This window comes from Anopheles marshallii, chromosome 2 (genome assembly GCF_943734725.1).
Source record: "Anopheles marshallii chromosome 2, idAnoMarsDA_429_01, whole genome shotgun sequence".
Classification (NCBI taxonomy): Eukaryota; Metazoa; Arthropoda; class Insecta; order Diptera; family Culicidae; genus Anopheles; species Anopheles marshallii.
Window position 1 is genome coordinate 47,006,721 of NC_071326.1, and position 21,302 is coordinate 47,028,022.

A 21,302-nucleotide genomic window follows, 5' to 3' on the forward strand; every position below is an offset into this window, starting at 1 on the left:
AAAATGTATGCCTGCATTAAGACAGGACAAGAATGTGTTTCTTTTACTACTCCTCTCTTTTATGGAAAACATTATTGTAAAACGCGTACCTTACAAGTAATTTCTTTCATTAAGCAAACAAAACAACGGTCATATTAACATTTAAAGAAACAAAATATATTCATTCTTACTTTCCTAGCAATTAGATGCATGACAGCGATAAGAGAATATTGTAAAAAAAATCTATGTTACAGACAAATTTGGGTAAGTTTGAGAAAAAAATATATATGTGAATATAAAAAGCTCTTGGGCACATCTTATCACCTAATGCATGTTTTACATTGAAAATTTACGAAAATAAAAGATGAAACACGCTTGTACCGGTCGGTTGTGTGCGCGAAAAGTACCATATTCGACGCCCGTTTAACCTAACGGTCAGTTGTCTTTTAGTTGGTAGGTTGATGTTATTTCCGGAAAATTACGTACGAATATGTAGTCATTCCATGTTCATTCACATCTCAATGATATTATCGTCTTTTACATAAAGAACGCTGTATGTTTCTTCTATTCGCTTATCTTTCAAAGCTGCTCTTCCGAGGTGTTTGCATGCGTGCGTTTTCAACTGTATCTTCAACTTATAAACTAGATAATCATTTCAACACAAACAAACATATCAAATAAGTTCAAACTTTTCTACTAGTCTGTCGCACCTCGGACACTGTCTCTCACAGTAAAAAGGTTTGCTTCAAGGTGTGCTTCTCCTGGTTCATCGGGAACCCGCGCCTGCTTATTCAATCTTTGCAAAATTCATGTATCACACATTTCTGAATTTATATAAGCTTACTGTTCTCTAATATATGCTTATGTGGTAAATTGTTAAGATAGATTAGCAATAACTCCTTCCAATCGCCGTAACAAGTATTACCATAGGGAGATGATAAAAAAAAAACAAAACCTCCAAACAAAACTGGAGCTCCATTTGTAACGATATCATCGTTTGCAATCGAATTATCCGCACGGTTCGGTGTAATGTAGTCTAGTTTACTGCTAATTATTTGCATGCATTATGTTTACTTTAAACGTGAAGATGGCAACGTAATACTAATCTTTATCTCAAAACATACCTTAGCCTTAGCTACGGTCTTCGAGCGATGAGATAAAACCAGCTGATTCTACATTCACTGTTTGAAGGGCTATAGCACATTATAGGTTGGTTTTGTTACTTTTGTTTGAGCTGTTTAAATGTTCTTAAACCGCTAAAAAAAAACCTATCATTTTATGTTGCAAAACAAAGTAAAATCATTGCGGGGATTACTAAATACAGCAGAACAAACATTGCGTCCACAGTTTTTGGTCCTTCTTCTTGTGGGCAAAATTGCACAATTCAAGCTGCGCTGTTACGCACAATAAATCACCAGTAGCATAAATTTTCTTTTCTTTTTCACGTTGCTATAAAATACAGAAGCACAAAACAAAAAAAAAACTTTCATTTTTAGACCATTTTACAGCAATGGGACAAAATATCACGTGATTCAATGATCAACTGTGTGTGCAACTCAATTTGGGATACAAGGTAAGTTTTCAGAACAGTATGCGATCATATATATATATATGTTGTGATCAAAGCTTCGAAGCTGTGGAGCAATTATGCGTTCCTCGCGTTGTCCACGCCGCTCCGTTGCTTTTCTTACTTGGAGGCCAAAAACATAATTAACCTGCAACAATACAAGCAAGAGCAGACAGTTAGTTTCCTTTCAATCGATTCACCACCGCTGCCAAGAAGCCACTTTACCGGAAATTGATTGCCTTGGCCGCGAGCAGCCGGTTACACTCGGCAGTGTCCGGCAGGGGCAGCAGCTTGAACGGACTTTCCGTTTCCGTATCGGCAAAATCGTGCTTGTAGATTTGCGTGTCAACCTTAATATCGGAAAATGGACCACGGAGCACAAAGAAGTGCATCGGCAGCGGGCTCGTTGTTTTGGACTTCAGGATGAGCTGGAAAATTGGGCAACAAATTAGTACGCTATGCATTGGGCAGCTTCCATTCCGTACCTGATAAGTAATGTCGCGCTCGCAAGACTCGTGTGGATCGCGCTGGCTTTTGTTGATGATTGCCTTCACTACCCACTGATGATTGAAGGCAGAGAAACGGCTCGTTTCATAGTACAGACGATGCACGTACTCATCCGTTCGGTACGGTTTCAGTTGCAAATCTATGAGATGGAAAACAGGGGTGAGTTGGTTTAAAATTATCAATCAAAAAAGGCAAAACAATAAAAGGGGAACTGTTCAAAGACAACTCTCTCTCTCTCTCTCTCTTTCTATTTGTAGTTGCATTTCGTATGCATGTACCGTTAAAAATGATCTTCTCATAGCTCAGCAAATCGATTAGCGTGAGGAAGAGTTTCTTATCCTCGGCCGCCTTTACATCATGTGCCTGCAGGGCAACCATCACATCAGCGCCGGACTTCCGCGGATGGGCACAGTTTCCCTCGTGCGTTGACACCTCATGTATCGGGCCACGCCATTGGCAACCGATGCGTGCAAACTTGCAATCCGTAGGGCGATCCTCACACTCGGCGGATTCGTGATAATCGATCGATTTGTTCGGAAACTCCTTCGAGCAGTACTGACATTCGGCCGGCAGCTCCGAGACAGCTTTCTCGACCGCCAAATTGCGCGACGAGTTGTTCTTGCTGATCTCTGTGCGACAATTCGGACAGGTGGCGTTCTGATCGCGCAGTCTGCAAATGGAACGTGACGGGAACGGTGGGAGAACATTTACTGCCGATGATCGTCGCACCAACGGACCCGGGGTCCCTCCAAATTCAACCCAAACTTACCTTCCATCGGCCAGCAGATGGGTGAAGCATCCGGCGCACATCAGATGTCCCATGGAGCACTGAAGCGAGGCACAAGTGCACAACAATAAAATGAAGAAGTAAAGAGAGAAAAAGAAATAAAAAAGAAACACATCGATTAGCGAATCACACAGCCTACGGACGGTCAGTTGCAGGGTGGAAACACCTGGTAAAATGGGAAGCGCCATTGGCGGTTCGGTTACGTGTCCTGAAAATTGGAAAAAATCATATCAACTTGCAGCGACGCAACTAGCACATGACAAGTAACGACGCGCATTCAGTTGAATCAAAACAAAAAACATGAAACAAAACCAAACTTGTGCCAATCATTTACTTTACTCTAACAAACATCGCTGCAATAAGAGAAGAGAAAGAGAGAAAGAGAGAAAAATTGTAGAAAAAAACCCTGCAAAGTGTACGTAGAACGTTGATTATTTAATTTGCTTTTTTTGGTTTATTTACTATCATAAAGCGCTCGTCAGCGTATGCGACTCATAATAAGCCAAGAGAGTTCAACCGTATCTGTGTGTTCTTAAGGATTCGTTACAAATATTTGCTGGATAGAAAATGCCGAAAGGACGATGGACGGACGAGATTTTACACATACTACATATATGTACACACTGACACACAGCTTTGGCAAATGTTGGTCACAGTTTTCTAACCTAGCTTTACAACCACATATTTACACATTCAGCTTTATGAGCCACTCATCGTGTATGGTACAGTTTCCCAATCGCAATAAGCGCAATGTGAGTGAAACTATCATAGCAACCCGTTCCCAACCTTGACATTCCCATCCAACCATATATTACTGGAGCGTGTGTCTATCGTGACTTATCCCAATGTTTCCCACTTTTTTTCTTTGCTTCTTTTTTACCCAAAGACACACGCACCACCTATCTCAAAACATACACAACCTGTGGGGGAAAAAGAAAAAAGAAAGAAAAAGGAAAAGACAACTGGATTAAATTTGTTTTGCTTTGGTTTTTGAGTGTGGTTTTGCGACGGTTTTGCCCACGATTGATGACCCCCGATGTGACCCCGTAAAAGTACAATTGCAGTATAGAATATTGAGGCTACCAATACCGTATGGCTTCGTGTGTCGTTTTGGTTGTTACCTACTGTCAAGTGAGCGGAAGCCAACGCACGTTTATTTTTTTTATTTGGGGAAGGCCCGATTTCTCAACAAGAACTTGTGCTTCATGTGCTTCCCATCGTCGCTGGGGCGGACACTTTCATTCGGACGTATGAAATACACAGCAGTTGGGTGGACCGAAGGACACAACAAGGAATGAGTATTTTTGTTTGTTTGTTTGTTTGATTGTTAGAAAAGAAAACAAGTCTCAGTTCTGGTTTGTATCGGCCCTTTTAGGCCATGTTTTCATTATTGTCGTTTATTTTAACTATTTTTTGTGATTTCTATTGTTTTGTTTTTTTTTTTTGCACTTCGTTACACAGAAGTTTTACAGATTATCATCTTGTGCACTTATTTTTTTTGTCGTTTATCACTTTCGTTCGTTTTTTGGTTAAATTTTTTTTTCTTATCTTTTTTATACTTGATGTTACCACTGAAAAAGACGCATTTGACGAAGATTTACGGGATGAAACTAACCACACTAACACTTAAATGTAAGCTATATTCAACATTTGATCTTACAAACAATAACGTTTATCTTTTCCTAGACTAACTCACAGAAATTGGTTGATTAAAATTTGCTAAAAAAAAAACGAATCATGGTCAATGTTTGTATAACTACTGCTTCCAAAAACACTACATACAAAACGCATTTCATTCGAGTACTGTTTAAGTATACATCGCTTTAGCACAAAGTCAAAGGATCCACTGGTGTTCCTGAAGTTATCACATCGTATAGATTCCTGCTCTGTTCACCTGCTCAATCGCTTTGTATGTATTTAGAGTACTCTGTCCAAACTCTTTCACCAGTTTCACCTTCAAGAAACGTTGTATCAGGAGTGTGTACATTGGCTGGCTTTCTTACTCATCGTTGGTATTGTTATTTGAACTAAATTAACTGCTGTAGATGAGAATTCAACCGGTTGCTTGCTACTGTCGTTTAGCTAAACCTACTGCACGCTGCTGCTGTACATCGTCAGTCAGTACAAACACTCTATTGCATCACTACAAATGTCACCAATATTTCGCCTTGCTGCTGCTGTACTGCACATATTAGCTTTACATGCTTTCCTAGCACACTACACCCTGTCACACTCAAGTAAACACACGCTCGCACACTCATCCAGTACTGCTGAGCACTTCCAGCAGATTTTCCACCTACTCCCATTGGGAATGGTGTCCATTCCACACAAATTTGCACAAACAATGTGGAAACCCTCCCCCTCCCCTTCCCCCCTTTTCCGTTTACGCTGATGTCCCCCGTCAATCTGAATCCACTTCCCATCCTACGTCCCATCCAGCCGACCTTTGAGCGAACAAAATACGCTCGCTTACACACTCACACTTTCGCACACACACACACACACCCACACATACCCCAAACGCATTGCATGCATCGCAGTAGAGGGTTTGAAATTTAACTCCACTCCGGCTCGAACAACGATCAAATCCCAGGCCCGTAGTGGAAACGCAAGGGCAAAGTCAGCGCTACTGACGATGATGAACCAAGTGGGGAAACTCGACCGAATTCGGTTGGTGTGTTGTTCGACCCCAACAGTAGCATACCCGCGTGACCTTGACTGAACCACTTGAGCATGGCAGTGGCAGTCGGCCCGTTCCCGATGCGAACGCACGATCCGGAGCAGGGTTGATATAAAGATGGAAGGGAGAGAAATTATCATCCGAAAGCTTGTCGAGGCTATCTATTAACAACTTAGCGCATCTCAAGGAGGCAACTGTTGAGCAGCAGTTTCAAGTAGATTTCGAGTATGCTAAGCATAACGATCGGTGCAACCACAAAAGCGTTTGCACCTTAGTATCAACAACACCTGCAGGATGTCTCAAATCCATTACAAGCTCACAATTCCTTTGTTGCCTGCTAAAAGACTATTTTAGTCTAAAACTGTTCGATTAACAGTTTTGGGGAAATTGTTGTGAAAAGAAAGTTGATCGTGCGATCTTCTAGCGCAAAGCTACAACAAGGATAGTTATGGGTTCTGAAAACTTCTCATCAGAATACCAGAATTATTGAAGTGCATACTGCATGTCTATCTCTCGCTCTCTATATGTATGTAGTCCATAAATAAACTCCCGTTTAATGCGGAATCCCAAAGGTTGTTAATCCCGGACGGGGAGAATCCAGCACATGCGAGTGAGTATCGATTTAGTGTGGGTACTGTTGAATGCTACAGATGTACAAGAACCTACCTCTCATAAACACACCTTCGACTCAACTCAACAGCGAACGCGAATCAATGGACAAGTGCAGTCAATCGAATTTCATTGTGCAGCCAATTACCGAACGTGAACTCGGCCGTGTGTAGCCAAACTACAAGAACATATACGTACGATGGGGCGCACGTTAGCGCAAACAGCGAAGAACCAGATGTACGGAGAACAAGACTTTCGATGTTTGCACCAAAGATATTTGGAGTAGATGGGCTGCTTCTAATAATAGAGTAGAGGAAAAATGAACCTTTTCCTCACTAGCATACCCATTGCTTTCAGCATCAGCTGCTATCGAACCGTGACGCTCACGGTGCGGTTGTGATTTCAAACATCCCACACCACCCGGAGTTCCCTTCATCCTTGCGCTACTCGCTTCTTACTGTACTACATATGGTCTTAACATGGCGTTGGTTCCTGCCTGCAGGCAACGACAACTCCGGCTGGTGCTTACATTAGAAATTCCATAACACTCCCCATCACTGGTCCGGGGTCCCGCCCAGTACCGGTTTGTGAGAGCTGACATCAGAAGCTTCTTTTTATAGCATGTTTCACTATTTTTGGAAAGGCAAACCTGACTGGGACTGGGTAGCGGAATGGTAGCAAATGCGCATATGGTTCCATGACTATTAGCTCCAGTTACATTTGCTAGTTTTGCGCATCTTGCCACAGTTTCGCGGATGCATAGTTGCATAAACTTAGCTCAACCCATCAGCGCGAGGCGTCGCCACGTCTGGAGGGAGGCCCCATTGCTAAGCAAGGTCAGCTCCACCGCACACTGGAAGGGTGTACAATGGACGAGTTTAATACAAGTTTTAACATAAAAGGTAGAGCGTCAAATTTGTTTATAAATGAAAATATTCATCTCCTGCGTGCGTTGCGCGTAGGAGATACTACAGCAGCAAGAGCGTGGTTGGAGCGGTAACGTAATTGCGTTGTTGCCTTGCCGCACCGTTCATTTGTGAATGCGTCACCCCAACGCACACCACCGTAGTGCCGAGACACGCTCCACTACCATTGCAAGCGGGTTTGTTGTGCCGCGGTGCCCCCGGACGGAAACGTTCGTCAGGGTTGCGTTCGAATCAGCTGTTCACCGTGCCAGTGGCACGGTGTGTGCGTATATGCCATACCCACGCACACTGCTACGATTGCGGGCGGTTGGCTAAAAGCTGCTCCCGGGCTGTTACTGCGCAGCTGTGAACACTGTCCCACACTCCGAGTGCCACCGCTTGGCCTCAAATTGTGCCCACCGTTGTGCTTTCACTCGTGGCCTCTTTTGCGGACCGTTCAAGTGTGGGCCAGAGCCCAACCGTAAGCACACACAAACACACACAAATACACACACACATCCCATCGAAGCTTTTGGCATCCATTTTGCTCCCGCAGTTGTGTGTGGCCCTGAAGCGAAACGTTTGTACTGGCGTGCTCCCCAACGCACCAATACTAGCGAGCGCCCGACACAGTACGCATGAATTATTATGCCTGAAGGGTGATTCCGAGAACACGAAGAAATTCCGTTCATTCCCGTTGCACGATCAGCTGTGTGTTGCGGTTTCCACGTTACGGCGAATGATGCGGCAACGGTGCGATTTGCTGCAAGCGTCTGTTAACGTCGATAACTGACCGAACTTTGATCTGCGATCATCGCGTGAATTTGACGCCATTTTGGAACATTGCCATTCCGATCGTATGTGCAATACAGCAATAAAAAAGCTTCAATATGCTAATCAAAATCGGTCCGAATACATTAGCGCAACAAAGCACTTCGAAACGCCCACAATACACCACTGTTCAGCAAAGAGTTGGTCAAGTAGCAAATAACCGAAAGGCAACGTCCTTGGACAACGCTCTTGAAATGTAGCAGCATAATCCGTCGGTAAGCCACGTTGATTCTGTATACCGTTTGCCCACTACAACAGTGTCGAGAGAGTTTCCCTTCCTTGTGACAAACGTTCTGCTCGACGTAAAACAGAACGAAGGACGTCGCGCCGTTCGCATGGGCGACAGAATTTGTGGGCAATATATTGTGGGCCGACATTCGAACACGGTTTCAGCAGAAGCAAAACCGTTTCACGTTTTTAGTGCGCATGTGCTTGCATTGTTTTTCTTCCCTGGTGCCTGGGGAGGTATGTTGACATGGCTAGCAGAAAATCGTTTCCACGTTCGTACGCTTTAAAAATAGTCCTTCAAAACCGTGAACGAAATTGGTCCAACGTAACCCGTTGAAACTCGAGACCTGCTCAATTCTTGAAAGAAAAAAAACAACGATTCTTAAACCGTTTCTTAGTGTTGTAAGGATTCTTAGCGTTATATAAATTCAAATGCATGGTCGAAAACTACATTTATCGATTTAAGACACAACTCAACAACAGGGACTTCCCGGAATTCTTCCTTTCTTTGCCAGTAAAACAGCATCTCTGCGGAGGCTCTAAGCCATTATCAAGCCAGACCGGAAAATTCATCACTGTGTTGGTTTTTGCTTGGACACCTGCTACAATTAGAAAGTCACAGGCGAAACACGCGATCCTCATTGCAGCATAGACATCGTCATAGACATGATCGATCATCCGTTATAACCTGCTTTTCCCGTTCAACTTCCAATTTTGGTGATGGTGAATCGTTTGCCCGACTTGTGGCGCGTTGTTCGTGGAAAGTTTCTGCCAAACGCCAAACTCGTCTTTTAGACGATCGCCAAAATCGACAAAATTGTGCCACCTCTTCCAGGTCATAAGGGTCTCGATTGATCGTTCCATTGATCCATCAAATTAGGATGCTAAAGATGATCGTTTTCTTTTTTTTTTTTGATAAATGTTTGTTTGAAAAATGGCTTATGGTGAGATGAGGGACGGAAAGACATTCAAATTTCAACCAATGCTTCGTTCCACATGTTTGATCCAATCTAAGCATAGCGCACTAGTCACGGGCTCAAGGGAAGAAGGCTGCAAGTGTGCAGCAAAGCATAATGCACACTCTCTCACCCATTGGCTGTAGCTAGGCTTGGTCACTAAATTTAAACCCAGCGGCACGTGCACGGCACACATCTGACATGTGCACCAAGTACGAAGTTGATTTCGTTTCTTAGCCAGCGCGTACTGGTGGAATCGTAAACCATTCAAGGGACATAAGGTTAAACAAAGCTACACTATGTTTAACTTTAAGTTTTCCCGTCTGGATGGACGCAATTCAAGGTAAGTTATCAGTCTGAAACATTTCCAGAAACAAGCTACATAACTCCACAAAGCAAGCGAACAGTGGAATTGCCACGGTACCGTTGTTCAACCCAACCCAACTGAACCCAATACCTGAAAAGAAACGAATGTACAGCGGGAAAATGTCGGCGAAATTTTGAAATTTCTATTTGCAAGGCCAGAAATGAAAATGTAATAAAGGTAAAAAACTTAACGTAAAATTTAAAAAATAAAATAATAAAACTTGTAGTATAAATGATAGAAAAAAAAGCCTTTAGTATTAACTGCCATTTAGTGAAAAGGGCTATCTAAGTTAGGCGAGCCAAAGTACAAAACAATGAAGAAACGCTAGGAATTTTAACTGTCAGCCCAATTAACTTTATCGTTCCAGACGCTCGGTTTAGCAAACCTGCAAGTGTACGTTTTTATTTTACACTAGAAGGCAGAAAATAAGCTTACGAAACGATAGGAAATAATCTACAACAGAAAAAAAACAGATGGAAACGCTCTATCGGGTATTTAGGGAAAACGTCCTGTTTATCATTGAAGCACGAACCAAGATATGAAGCCAAAGGAAATGCCAAACATAAATGACCAATGGACAAAAGGAAAGCAAAAAAAAAATAATACGCAGATGTTTGCATCCAGTTTTGGGGAAAAAAACGGATAACGGCAAGGAAATAGTGAGATATTGCTGCTTTTGAAACGATACCAAAATGAGGAGAATAACCGAAAGCACTTGAAGGAGCAGAAGGTCATATTTGGGGTTTTGTTTGACAAGTTAAGATAAGGTAAAATGCCACAGTAGACATTTTTGTTTCGCTATATTTGCGTGCTTTAAAAGTGGTATTTACCTGGTACATGGCGGTCCTCGGTAGGTCCAGACAGACGGCGCAGCACAGTATACCGCCGAGACGGAGTTCCAGCTTTTCGACCTTTGCGCTAGGTTTGTCGACCTTCTTGCGCTTCGCCTCCGGTTCGCCACAGTCGTCCCGCTCGTCGGCGGATCGACCATGGATCGAAGTGCCCACATTGCGGTTGGCCGGAGCCTGTTTCGGTGTTTCGCGGTGCAGCAGCTCCAGCGGTTGCTGCTGCACGTTGGACGACGACGACGAGGACGAAGGGGACGCGGATAGCGTGATTAGGGTGGGGGTCTGTTCGCCGGTGGAAGGTACGGAGGACAGCTGTGAGCTAACGGCCGGCGCACCGGTGGAGGATACGTTGGACGAAGAGGATGGGGCGGTCGGGGTCGTAGAGGACGACGGTTGCTGCTGGCCGGTGCCATTGTTGTTCGCGATAGAGGCACGATGATGAGCGATATTTATCATCTCATTCAGCAGCAGATCGGAGGCCAAGCTCGACTGGCGTGTGGTTTGCGAGCTGGTCGTCGCGCTGACCGAGATCAAAACCGTCGGCGATCGGCCGCTACTCCCATTGCCGGCACCGGTAGTCGGCTCGACGGTGCCGGACACATTCGCCGACACATTCGAACCAGACGACGTGGCCACACTCGAGGATGAAGCGGACGACGACGACGACGATGACGAAGAGGAAGCGGAACTTCCCGGATCGCCCGCACCGGTCGACATCGTGTTGATGACGTTTAGGTTCATCAAATGTGCCGAACTGGCTGTGGGCGTTTCCACCAAACTATCTGCCATGATAACGAGCTATCCGTAAATGTCAGGCAGAAACGACTGTGAAAAGTTTGCTGTACCGTTTTTTTTCGATAAAAATCCCCGAAACACTGCACAAATGCACAAAATGGCGTGACACACTCGAAAGAAAATTGTCCGCCTGCTACGTTTGATCTTTATACACTCGCACTACTTGCTCTGATGCAATGTTTGTATTGGTTTTATGCTCGGCAGAACCGTTTTGAGCGACACATTGGGAGTAAAAATGGCTGGAGGGAAGAAAAAAAAAACAACAACAATGCTAAAAAGGATTTTGTTTTGCCTGCTTTCGCACACGCCTGTCGATACTTCCAGCTAGCAACTGGGTTATGTCAAGAGCCCTTTAGCTTCCGAACGAGCAGGAAACGACGTGCCCACACTGTCGCGTTCCCTGCCTTCTGTGCCTGTAAAGCTGGGACGATTTTTCGCCTGGAAGTTTCTTTGTTCTTGGTTCCTCAAGAATCCTGGTCCTAGCCCTTTTTTGGCGAATTTACACGCGACCGCGAACCACCACCACCAACGAGTCTCCCGTTTGCGAGCTCTACACTCACGCACGCGCGTCACAGCCTTATGTCATGCTTGAAATGCCTCGGCAGAAAATTATTCGCCATCGAGCAAACCGGAAAGAACCCATTAGCTTACGGGCACTGCAATCGAATGCGGCTTGCTCAACCTACACCAGCGCGGTATCCGTTCCAACGGGGAAATGGGAGAATACGCCAAAGGTATAATTAACTAATTCCAAAAGACCATGTTGTGGATGAGGAAAAAAAACAGAAACGTTTACCGAAAACTAATTTTGTACCATTGTGGAAATTGCGAAACGAACCGCACTAAATGCACTGTTTATTTGTTTGATAAGAGAAAATCGCCTACAATCAATACATAAAGAACACAATCAAAAGTACTAGAAACAAAAAACACGCACACATGCACACGCTAAACTGCACCGAAGCGTACGCACGCACACACTGTAGACGAAGAGGTTCGCTACACTGCACTAGCTGCAACATAGAATGCAACAGAACTGCTGTATTTTGGCAGAGGACTGACTGAATGAAAACAAATCGTGAAATAGAAAGCCCTTCGCAATAGTCGAAATCGATTCCACCTTATTCCAACATTGGGAGGTACTTTTTATCCTTCTACGAACAATATAACGACAGCAGTGGTTGAGTTTAGAATAGGAACGAGCTGTACTTGTGAAGGAAAGCGAATCCACGCAACAGAGAAACACGTGCCACAACTGCACTGGCTGAGTTCACTTTTTCAAATGTGGATTGTTTTTATTCATCCGCCCGTGCTGGGGTTCGGAATGACGAACTGCTCGAGAGCTGGTTGGATGAGTGCCGAGCACCCAGCTGACTCTCCTGATTAAAAGCTTAATAACCAGAGTGCTAGAAATGAAAGATCGTGGAGCGTTGAAATATTTCTTCCTATTTCTGTACATACGAACAGTCGATAGACGTCAACATTCGATAGTCGTAATGAAGCCGTTTTTACACCTGATTTTACAGTTGCGTTTCCGGAGAGATTGCCTGTTGGTCGGATGCGACTATGACTAACTTACTTTTCTAAGTTACCGTACTTTACGGCAATGTCTGTCATCGAGTGGCCTGCACAGGACTTCTGTTTGGCCTTCTGCCCTTTCTCTAGAGGGGTAAAGATACGACAGACGAAAATTCGATCATATCGTCGGTATACAAAATGCTTTTTAATCAACGTATCAAAATAAGTTGTCTTTCGGTTTTTTGCCAATCCGATTGTGCATAACAGGATACCTGCAAAAGACAAAAAAAAATGCTGGATTGTTCAGAATTTGGCAGAAAATTTCAATGCAAAATCGCTGATGTTCTTAAATTGGAAATAATTGAATGAATGAATATGCTACAAATCATCAAGCAGTATATAGCTATATTCATACAATTTGCATAATCTATTATGTTTCCTTGTTGTGATAAATAAAAATTACTTGCTTGTGAAGCTTTCGTTAGAAGAAGTAAAACCAAAGAGAAATAGAAAGAGCTTATCATAGATAAGAAGGAGTTGTTTAAAGATATTAAAGCGAACAAACACTGTGAAAATTAACTAGTGAGTAAAAGACTACCTTAAGGCGTACGGGTTATTGAACCATAAATTGTAAGATCGATGCTGGACTGGTATCTTCCGAGGTTAAGGGGCGAGCTTGCGTAAATTAAAATTCGAAAAATCGAGTAGTTAGCAGTGAACATTCATTCAAAAGTGAGTGCTTTGTCGGTTGGGTTGTGATTCTGCCAGCGCAGCCATTTTAGCTATTTATTTTTATTACTTTAACCCCGCTCCCCGTGTACCTTGTCGTTTGACTCTTCTGTTGCGTTTTTCTTTGTTTTCATATTCACAACATGGCGTGATGCATGTATGGGTCTGGCTTTTGTCATCTTTTGTCACACATTTCCTGGCAGCTTCCAATCACTGTTATGTAATTCTTTTTGCTTAAGATAAGGGAATAATATACCCTGAATGCAATCTAATCTCGTATAAAACACGTATCGTCTTTTTGTTTGCGCTCGAACGCAAACATACGCGTGCCACAGCGCTCAGCTGTATTATGAAATATACAGACCTACTGCTCCATAAATGTGTACGATCGAAATGTTCCGCATCATTTGATCATAGCGTTCCTGCCAGTGTATTTTTTTATATTTCGCCAATATTAACTTTGATGTACAGTTTTGTAAGTTCGGTCAACTGGAACGCAATTAAAGTACAATAGCACTTGAAAATATAAACACCACTACTTCTACACGAATGTTACACATACTCATGCACGGACCAACCCCTATATCCTGAGCCCACCGTTCAAAGACGTAGGTGTGTTTGACAAAATCAAGGCTGCTGATGTGTCGCGAGAATGGGAGAATTCATGCTATTTAATACAAAACAGTGGCTATGAAAAAAGTCTAGTTTAGTAAAGGGTATTTAGTTTATCAGAAGGCCATCATTCGCATAGTATCGTATTAACCATAAACATTTTCGACTGTATCGTCTAGAATTGGATGCAACACTTCTTGTTTGAAAAAATTATCAACAAGGCATGAGGAAATGCTGCGATATGAAATCTAGTCTTGTCGTCAAACCACTTGTATTATCATGTATGGGTTAGAATATGAATCTGCAGTACTGAAGAAAGAAGAAAAAAGTTACCCTCAGCATAAATTTTCCTCTTCAAACCGCACACAACCATACGCAGTTGAGAGTGAACTGTTTGCTCTTTGTTTTTCTGCCTTCTCGCTCCGATCTAGGCGCAGGCGAAAGAGATGAAACGAAAACAAAGCTTGCTTTATGACTTCAGTGTGTTGCCCGCGGAAGGGCACGGCAAAAGGGATGGGGGTGAAGTTATTGCGTTTCAATGTTGTGTTGTCGTTTTTTCTCTTCGCGACCGTCGTACACACGACGTCACCATCTTCAATGTGCTGTCGTAATACAGCTTTCGAATGGTTTAAAATTACATGCTATGCGCGTTCTACTTTGGGCTAATTTTACATTTTTACCGTACGCAAACCGAACGATCAACGATTGTTTTCGCGATTTGTAAGAATGTGTGCTATTTTAAAGTGCCACGTCATTGAAACAGCTGATAGGGGTCACTTTTCTTGCTCTACCCAACACCATATACGCACTGCGAATGTGTGAGTAGTTGCAGAGGATAGCAGACGGTTGTGTACAGATGATTTCGTTCGAGGATGAGTGCAAACTCGTTTCCAACTGGTTCTGAGTTGTACTTGCATGGAAAAGATAATTATTTATGGTTTTATTATAGTTTGGGCAACGTAGGAACATAGGGAAAAGCAGCAACAAGTACGATCGTCATTTTCCCCGAAACAAAAAAAGAAAGCATGTACAATATTACAAACTCGTTTTTGAAAGCACTGATAACGCGTAGAGGCCCATGTGGACAGCAAGAACAGAGATATCAAGCCCAATTTTTACGAGACAATCGTTCGTGCTGGTCCAGTGTTGTCCATATTTCATATAAAAATTGCCTTCATGAATGTTGCTACGCATACAGCTGGTACGATATTAGAAACAGTTTCCAGAGTAGCATAAACAAACCTAAAACATATCTTGAAAGGGTGGCAATCATCTGGTGCATAGACGGAATAAAAAAACCAATCGAAAACAACACAAAGAATTGGACGCACCAGCATTTGTATGCGGGTGATAGAGTGAGACAAAAAGATCCGGAGAGCGAGTTGGATGTCAGGTATGAAGCACAGCGAGAATAAGCAAATCTGGCAACAGTGCATTAGATGTAACTCGCCCTCAAAGGAAAATGCAGAACAATTTTGCTTGCACCTTTTTGCTTAAATGCCTACGGAAACAAAAGAAATTTTCAGCATTAAGACAACGTAACTTATCGATTAAAAACTTACTATATATCTTAATTAATTATTTACTGACTTAATTATTTACTGTTTAGGCAAACGAGCAGGGTTTCATGATTGTCATTTGTTAATACTTCGTCTCGTTCGATGATGCTTCAAGATCGCATTTATTTGTATTGAAATAGTTTCTTTGCCCTTTTCTGCAAATCAAAACCATATCAAGTTTTAGGTTCATTAGACTCAAGAGAGATTTATTTGAAAATATGTAAATCATTTACAACTTTCTCGTCGTTCGGGAAAATTGAATTGCGATACGATAACTAATCCTGGACAAACACAATCAATGAAACTGACAGAGTTGAAAGGAAATGGGACAGACAGGAGAATACACCGATTGGCATCGCCCGGAATTGTACATATCCGGAGATGTTCATCGCTTTCGGTTCCTAAAGCATATAAATGTCGATAAAACCCAGAGTGGGACAGCCCATACGTTTTTAAAAGAGTAAATTACGGAGAGTTGGAAATGTCCATGTTGTCGGATTTCTCCGTCGTTGGACTGGCGGTTTTCTCGCGCGGTGTGGTTGCGGCGGCAGCTGCTGCTGTGTTCGTTCCTCCCGAAGAGGATGACGACGAACTGGATCCACCGGAACCGGCAGTCTGTGCTGGCGGCGATACCGACTGCTTGCCAGTGCTGCCCGCATCATCCTCTACCCCGACTACACCCGAATCCATACGTTCCTCTGCATCGTAATCGCGGCTGACCGCTTCCTCGAGGATTTTTTTCAGCCTCTTGTCCGATGGGGTGCGGCTGCGACGTTTCGATGATGATTTGGTGACCGCTTCCTTCGTGCGGCTGGCACGACTTCGGGATGTGGATCGCTTGCGGCTTTGGGACCGTGATCGTGAACGACGACGGCGTTCCTCCTTGTTACGATGGGATTTCTTCCGATCGCGGCTACGATCACGTCGCTCGCGCGAGCGGGACCGTTTCTTCGACCGCGAACGTGACCGACGAATGCGCGAAGAACGCTCGCGGGATCGCGTGCGGCTGCGACGGCGCGAACGGGAACGCTTGCGACGGTCTCGAGAGCGCGAACGCTTGGAACGTGACCTCGACCGTTTGCTGCGCGACGGCGACCGTTTCGATTTCGAGCGAGATCGCTTACTTCTCGAAGGCGAGCGGCGTGACCGCGAACGCTTCGAGCGGCTTCGGGAACGTTTCCGCGAGCGTGACCGTTTGCTACGCGACTTGGACCGTTTCCGGGAGCGAGATCTTGAACGGCGCTCTTTAGAACGCGTGCGTGATCGCGACCTACGGCGGCTGCTACCCTTCTCCTTCGGGTATAATGTCACCACCGGTTCCATGTTCGATATCTGATGATGAGCTTCCTTAACGATCGTCATGGCTTCTTCGATTTCCTTCTGAGCCGCTTCATTGCTCTTGGCCTCCGGCTTCACGATAGGTTGGGTCGAATGATGCACATTCAACCGGTAACCACGAAATTCGGTACCATGCATCTTCAGCGCGTTGATGATGTTACGTTGATCGCAAAACTCCAACAGAGCAAACTTGGTGCGATCGTTCTCAGCATACCGCGCGTACTTGATCTCTCCCGCTGGCTTGAAGTGATCCATCAGTTCCTCCAATCTCCAGTCCGAGCGCACGTCGAGCACCAGTACGGTGCGACGCGTTTCCTCGATCTTTTTCGCGTCAAAGTTCACCGGCAGTGGCGGATACTCGGGCAAACCGTTCTCCTCCAGCTTTGGGTCGATCGTTTTTACCACCTGGTTCGGAATCATTCCGTCAATTCTGTTTACCACCTCCGGCGGTAGCTTCGACGGCACGTTGAAGCTATGCAATCCCGGCACGAGCGTACCGTTCGCGGCCATCTCCAGTGCCTTGTATTCGTCGGGAATTACGCCGCCCTGAACCGGGATAACGATTACGGCACGGTCGATGAACACGGTATTGGTCAGATGCTGTGCAACGGCAACGCAGCTGCTCTCGAAGTACTTCACGTAGCAGATACGTGACACAACAGGGCATGACACATCCCGAATGGTTGGATACAGACGTATCTCGTCAATCTTCCCTACCGTCCCCAGAAACGTTTGCATTTGATCCTTGGTGGCCTGTGGGGCAATGTTGGTGATTTGCACCACCTTTGTACCCGAACCACCGGCCATTATGGACAAATGACACCGCGTCGCTAGGACGCGCTCTTTCGAACCGGCTTTCTGCAAAAGATGGTGTATTGGAACAGAAAATTTTTATGTGTCCGCGTATAACTGGTAAATTGGCACGTTTTACTACAATTTTGAACTACTTACGGTAAAGTTTTGCAGTAAAATTTATGCTTTTTTCAGGATTCCAGAAACTAGCTAAACGTGAAAAATTTTTGACAAGCTGTAGTGATGGCTGCTCCTTCCCGGATTACTATGCTCTGAGCACGGTGAGTGAAACCAATCCGCTCCCGGAGTATATGAGACTGAGCAACGAAAATATTAAAAAATTACAAAGTCCATACGGTGGTTATTTTGCACCAATCTATATAGGTAATTATTGTTAAAAATTAAAAATCATTTAGATGTTGCGATTAAAATCACTTTTTTCACGAAAAGTCTCCAATGCAGTCGTTCAAAATGTTGCTCATTGCTCATTTCCGATTGCGAGCCCATCTGTCAAAGTGTGCGGATTGAACGCAGATCTTCGTTCCAAGCATTTTGGTAAACACAGTGAAAAAACATTTCCTGCAAGATCTGCGAAGGCAGGTAATGTCCGCGAAACGTCTCCATTAGCAAGAATACATAACAAACTTTGAACAAATTTTGTCGAACGCGTGCCGAAATATCATAGATAATCGATGCGGATAAGGATACACTGTTAAGCTAGCCGTCGTTCGGTGAATTGGTTCCTCTGTGGAACGGCAAACTTTGCAGGTTTCCTGTTGATTCACCGCAATTGGGTGCTGATAAGAGTGGATGTGAATAGTGCGCTTTTATCACCTGTGCTCTTTTTATTTTCATGCAGCAAATTTCGCGTCTGCCCTGGCGTTCCGCTGACATTAACTACTGGACGGTGATGCTTTTTGTGTGAATTTCTGCAATCCGAGCAAACCTGTTCGATAGGCCGTAATCGGATTCCCAGCACCGAAATAGCATCGAACCAATTTCGATGCTGCTGCGGTCAGTGCGCGTTATCAGTTCTTCGTTGAGCGTTGGCAAACGTTGCGTTCGCTTCAGAGTGGATTGAATTATCGTCATTAAACGAATGATTTCGTGTAATGAGAAGTAGCGGTAAAGAGCAACCGCAGCGAATGTAAAGGGCAATGCGATTAAATGCTTTTTGAAAAAGAAGAAGGCAATAGTGTGTGAGGTAGATAGAGCACCTTTAAAACAAACCATCTACTAAAACGTTGCACCGGTTTGCGGAAGCTATCGGCTTATTATCATTTGTTAGCAGTACCACAAAGTGTTTTACATGTTGAATCTTTTCCCTTTCCAAACGCAGTTACATCGCAGTGAAGAGAATATCAACCAAACGGAAGCACGGTGTACATTGTCATCGGTAACATCCCCATCGGTAAATTCACTGACATCACCAACAATCTTCATCATCAGCTTTATCAATTTCGACCGCTGCTGCACAGAGCATAATCGGACTTGCATCACGTGCTGTAGTTCGGAAAACCTGGCAAACCGAGGGCCGAAGTGAACTTTCTTATGGAATTTGACGAACCACACGTTGATGACTGACCCTCGTCGATTGGCCATAACAGCAGCTAGTCTTTGTTAGTCGAAATTGCACTCACGCAGCGTTCGGTGGTGTCCAACATTACAGTCACCCGTGGATTGGGCGTGCACAATTTGAGTAGAGTATAAGTTTTGGTGAGTATTTTTAGTTTCGAGCCATGCGATCACAGTTCGCGATGCACCGGCGACAATTTCCCGATCGAACCATGCGTTGCATATTATTGCTCAGAAGCTAATGAGGTTGATGCTCATGAGACGGGCTGTAACCATTACAAACATGAGCGGTTAGACGAAGCGACGAAGGGCGCGCGTTATATGGCATTGGTTATGAACCGACGTAAACAGCGGTTGTTTGGGTTTCTCTGTGTGGTATGTTTACGTTTTTGGTGCCGGACATTGAATAATGATGGTGTAGTTAATTAAGCTAATAAGAGTTAAAGCAAGTTTGAAAACGTTGCAACGATGCGGCAAACGATTAGCATGTTCTTCTGTGTAGCTTCTTTATCTAGGTTTGTACTTTCGTACGAAAAGATTACGTTTATCTCCCTTTCATTAGACTTATCGGTTCATTTTCTTCTGCCGAATTTTGTGTTGTTTGTTGGTGTTGGTGTGGTGTTTGGGAATAGATTCCGACAGACCAACGTCATAAACGCACGTCGATCATGAATTGTCTTTAAAAGCAATAGAACAATTTTAAATCTTTATAAATTACTCATCAAAGCATGTTTCGTCTACATTCGTTTTAGGAAGTTGTGAAAAAGCAACAATCTACCACACATCTTGCTGCTTGGTAACGATATCGTAACGAAATGGGGCAGTCCCTGTCGGAACCGGAAACCTCGAAACAATCGGCCTTTTGTCAGAATGATTACTACAAGGTCGGTTCTAGCTGCATGCAGGGTTGGCGAATGCACATGGAAGATTCGCACACGCACATACTCTCGCTCCCCGATGACCCCGGGACGTCCTTCTTTGCCGTGTACGATGGGCACGGGGGAGCGAAGGTGGCCGAATATGCGGGGAAACATCTGCACAAGTACGTTACCCGCCGACCGGAGTATGGCAATGACGTAAAGCACGCCCTGCAGCAAGGATTCCTTGATTTAGACGAAGCGATGCTGAACAATGAGGCTTTGCGGGAGCAGATGTCCGGATCGACGGCTGTAGTGGTGCTCATCAAAGACAACCGGCTTTACTGTGCAAACGCGGGAGATTCTCGAGCGATCGCATGTCTCGACGGACATTTAGATGTGCTGTCTTTCGACCACAAGCCAACCAACGAAAAGGAAAGGGAACGAATAAACAGCGCGGGTGGATACGTGGAGTACAATCGGGTAAATGGATATTTGGCGCTATCGCGTGCATTGGGAGATTTTGGTTTAAAGCGCAACACACAAATATTACCCTCGGAGCAAATGGTAACAGCGTACCCGGATGTGGAAGAGCGCGAAGTAACGGAAAGCTGGGACTTCCTCGTTATCGCTTGCGATGGCATATGGGATGTGCTATCTAGCCAGGCCGTGCTTGAGTTTGTGCAGGAAGAAATTGCTCAAGGTATCTATCCGCAGCAGATTTGTGAAAATTTGATGATGCGCTGCTTGGCTCCAGACTGTCAGATGGGGGGCATCGGAGGCGACAACATGACGGTAATCGTTGTATGCTTCTTACATGGTCAACCGTACGAGGAGCTTGTCAATCGATGCAAGGAAGCCATCGCAAAGCGTCAGGCACGTTCGAAAAAACGGCGCAGCCATTCAAATCGCTCGCATGAAAGTGAAGCTGAGGAGCATTCGGGCAAAAGTCCCAGCTCGGTAGCACCAATAGCCGAAGGAACCGGTAAGCCAGGTAATGGACGCTTGGAGGACGATTCATCTGGAAGTGAGAGCGAACGTTCGGAGGACGTACAAGTACCCTTGTTGGTGACGAAGTCAAACGGTAACGAGAATGTCGCGGAACACGCATTAACCAGTAACGGAGAACAAGCAGCCGATAAACCATCAACTTCGCAACAAACGACGCCGTCGAAATCAGTGGACGTAAAGCAAAAGCAGGAGCAATCGGACAGTAATAACGAGAGTGCAGATGATACCAGTGAAGAGATTGATCTAAAGTAG

The 21,302-nt window shown here is 44.4% G+C and overlaps 3 protein-coding genes across 4 annotated transcripts; 1 reads left to right on the forward strand and 2 right to left on the reverse strand.

Moving 5' to 3' along the window:
- Positions 1 to 1,666: 1,666 nt before the first annotated feature.
- Positions 1,667 to 11,053, reverse strand: LOC128709222 (zinc finger TRAF-type-containing protein 1 homolog). Its single transcript, XM_053804206.1, has 6 exons — positions 10,247 to 11,053; positions 2,823 to 2,881; positions 2,332 to 2,723; positions 2,032 to 2,192; positions 1,772 to 1,974; positions 1,667 to 1,694 (listed from the first exon to the last, which is right to left on the reverse strand). Exons 1-6 carry the CDS (start codon positions 11,051 to 11,053, stop codon positions 1,667 to 1,669), a joined length of 1,650 nt encoding a protein of 549 aa, XP_053660181.1.
- Positions 11,054 to 15,942: 4,889 nt separating this feature from the next.
- On the reverse strand, positions 15,943 to 17,642 carry LOC128709221 (probable splicing factor, arginine/serine-rich 7). 2 transcript variants are annotated; one of them, XM_053804204.1, is made up of 2 exons: positions 16,086 to 17,642; positions 15,943 to 16,034 (listed from the first exon to the last, which is right to left on the reverse strand). In XM_053804204.1, the coding sequence occupies exons 1-2, from the start codon at positions 17,620 to 17,622 to the stop codon at positions 15,943 to 15,945; spliced, it is 1,629 nt and encodes a 542-aa protein (XP_053660179.1). In that variant the 5' UTR covers positions 17,623 to 17,642. The 2 variants fall into 2 exon arrangements, with proteins under 2 accessions (XP_053660179.1, XP_053660178.1); XM_053804203.1 differs by having other exon boundaries at positions 15,943 to 17,642.
- A 2,355-nt stretch (positions 17,643 to 19,997) lies between these two features.
- On the forward strand, positions 19,998 to 21,302 carry LOC128709223 (probable protein phosphatase 2C T23F11.1). Its single transcript, XM_053804207.1, has one exon. It carries the CDS (start codon positions 19,998 to 20,000, stop codon positions 21,300 to 21,302), a length of 1,305 nt encoding a protein of 434 aa, XP_053660182.1.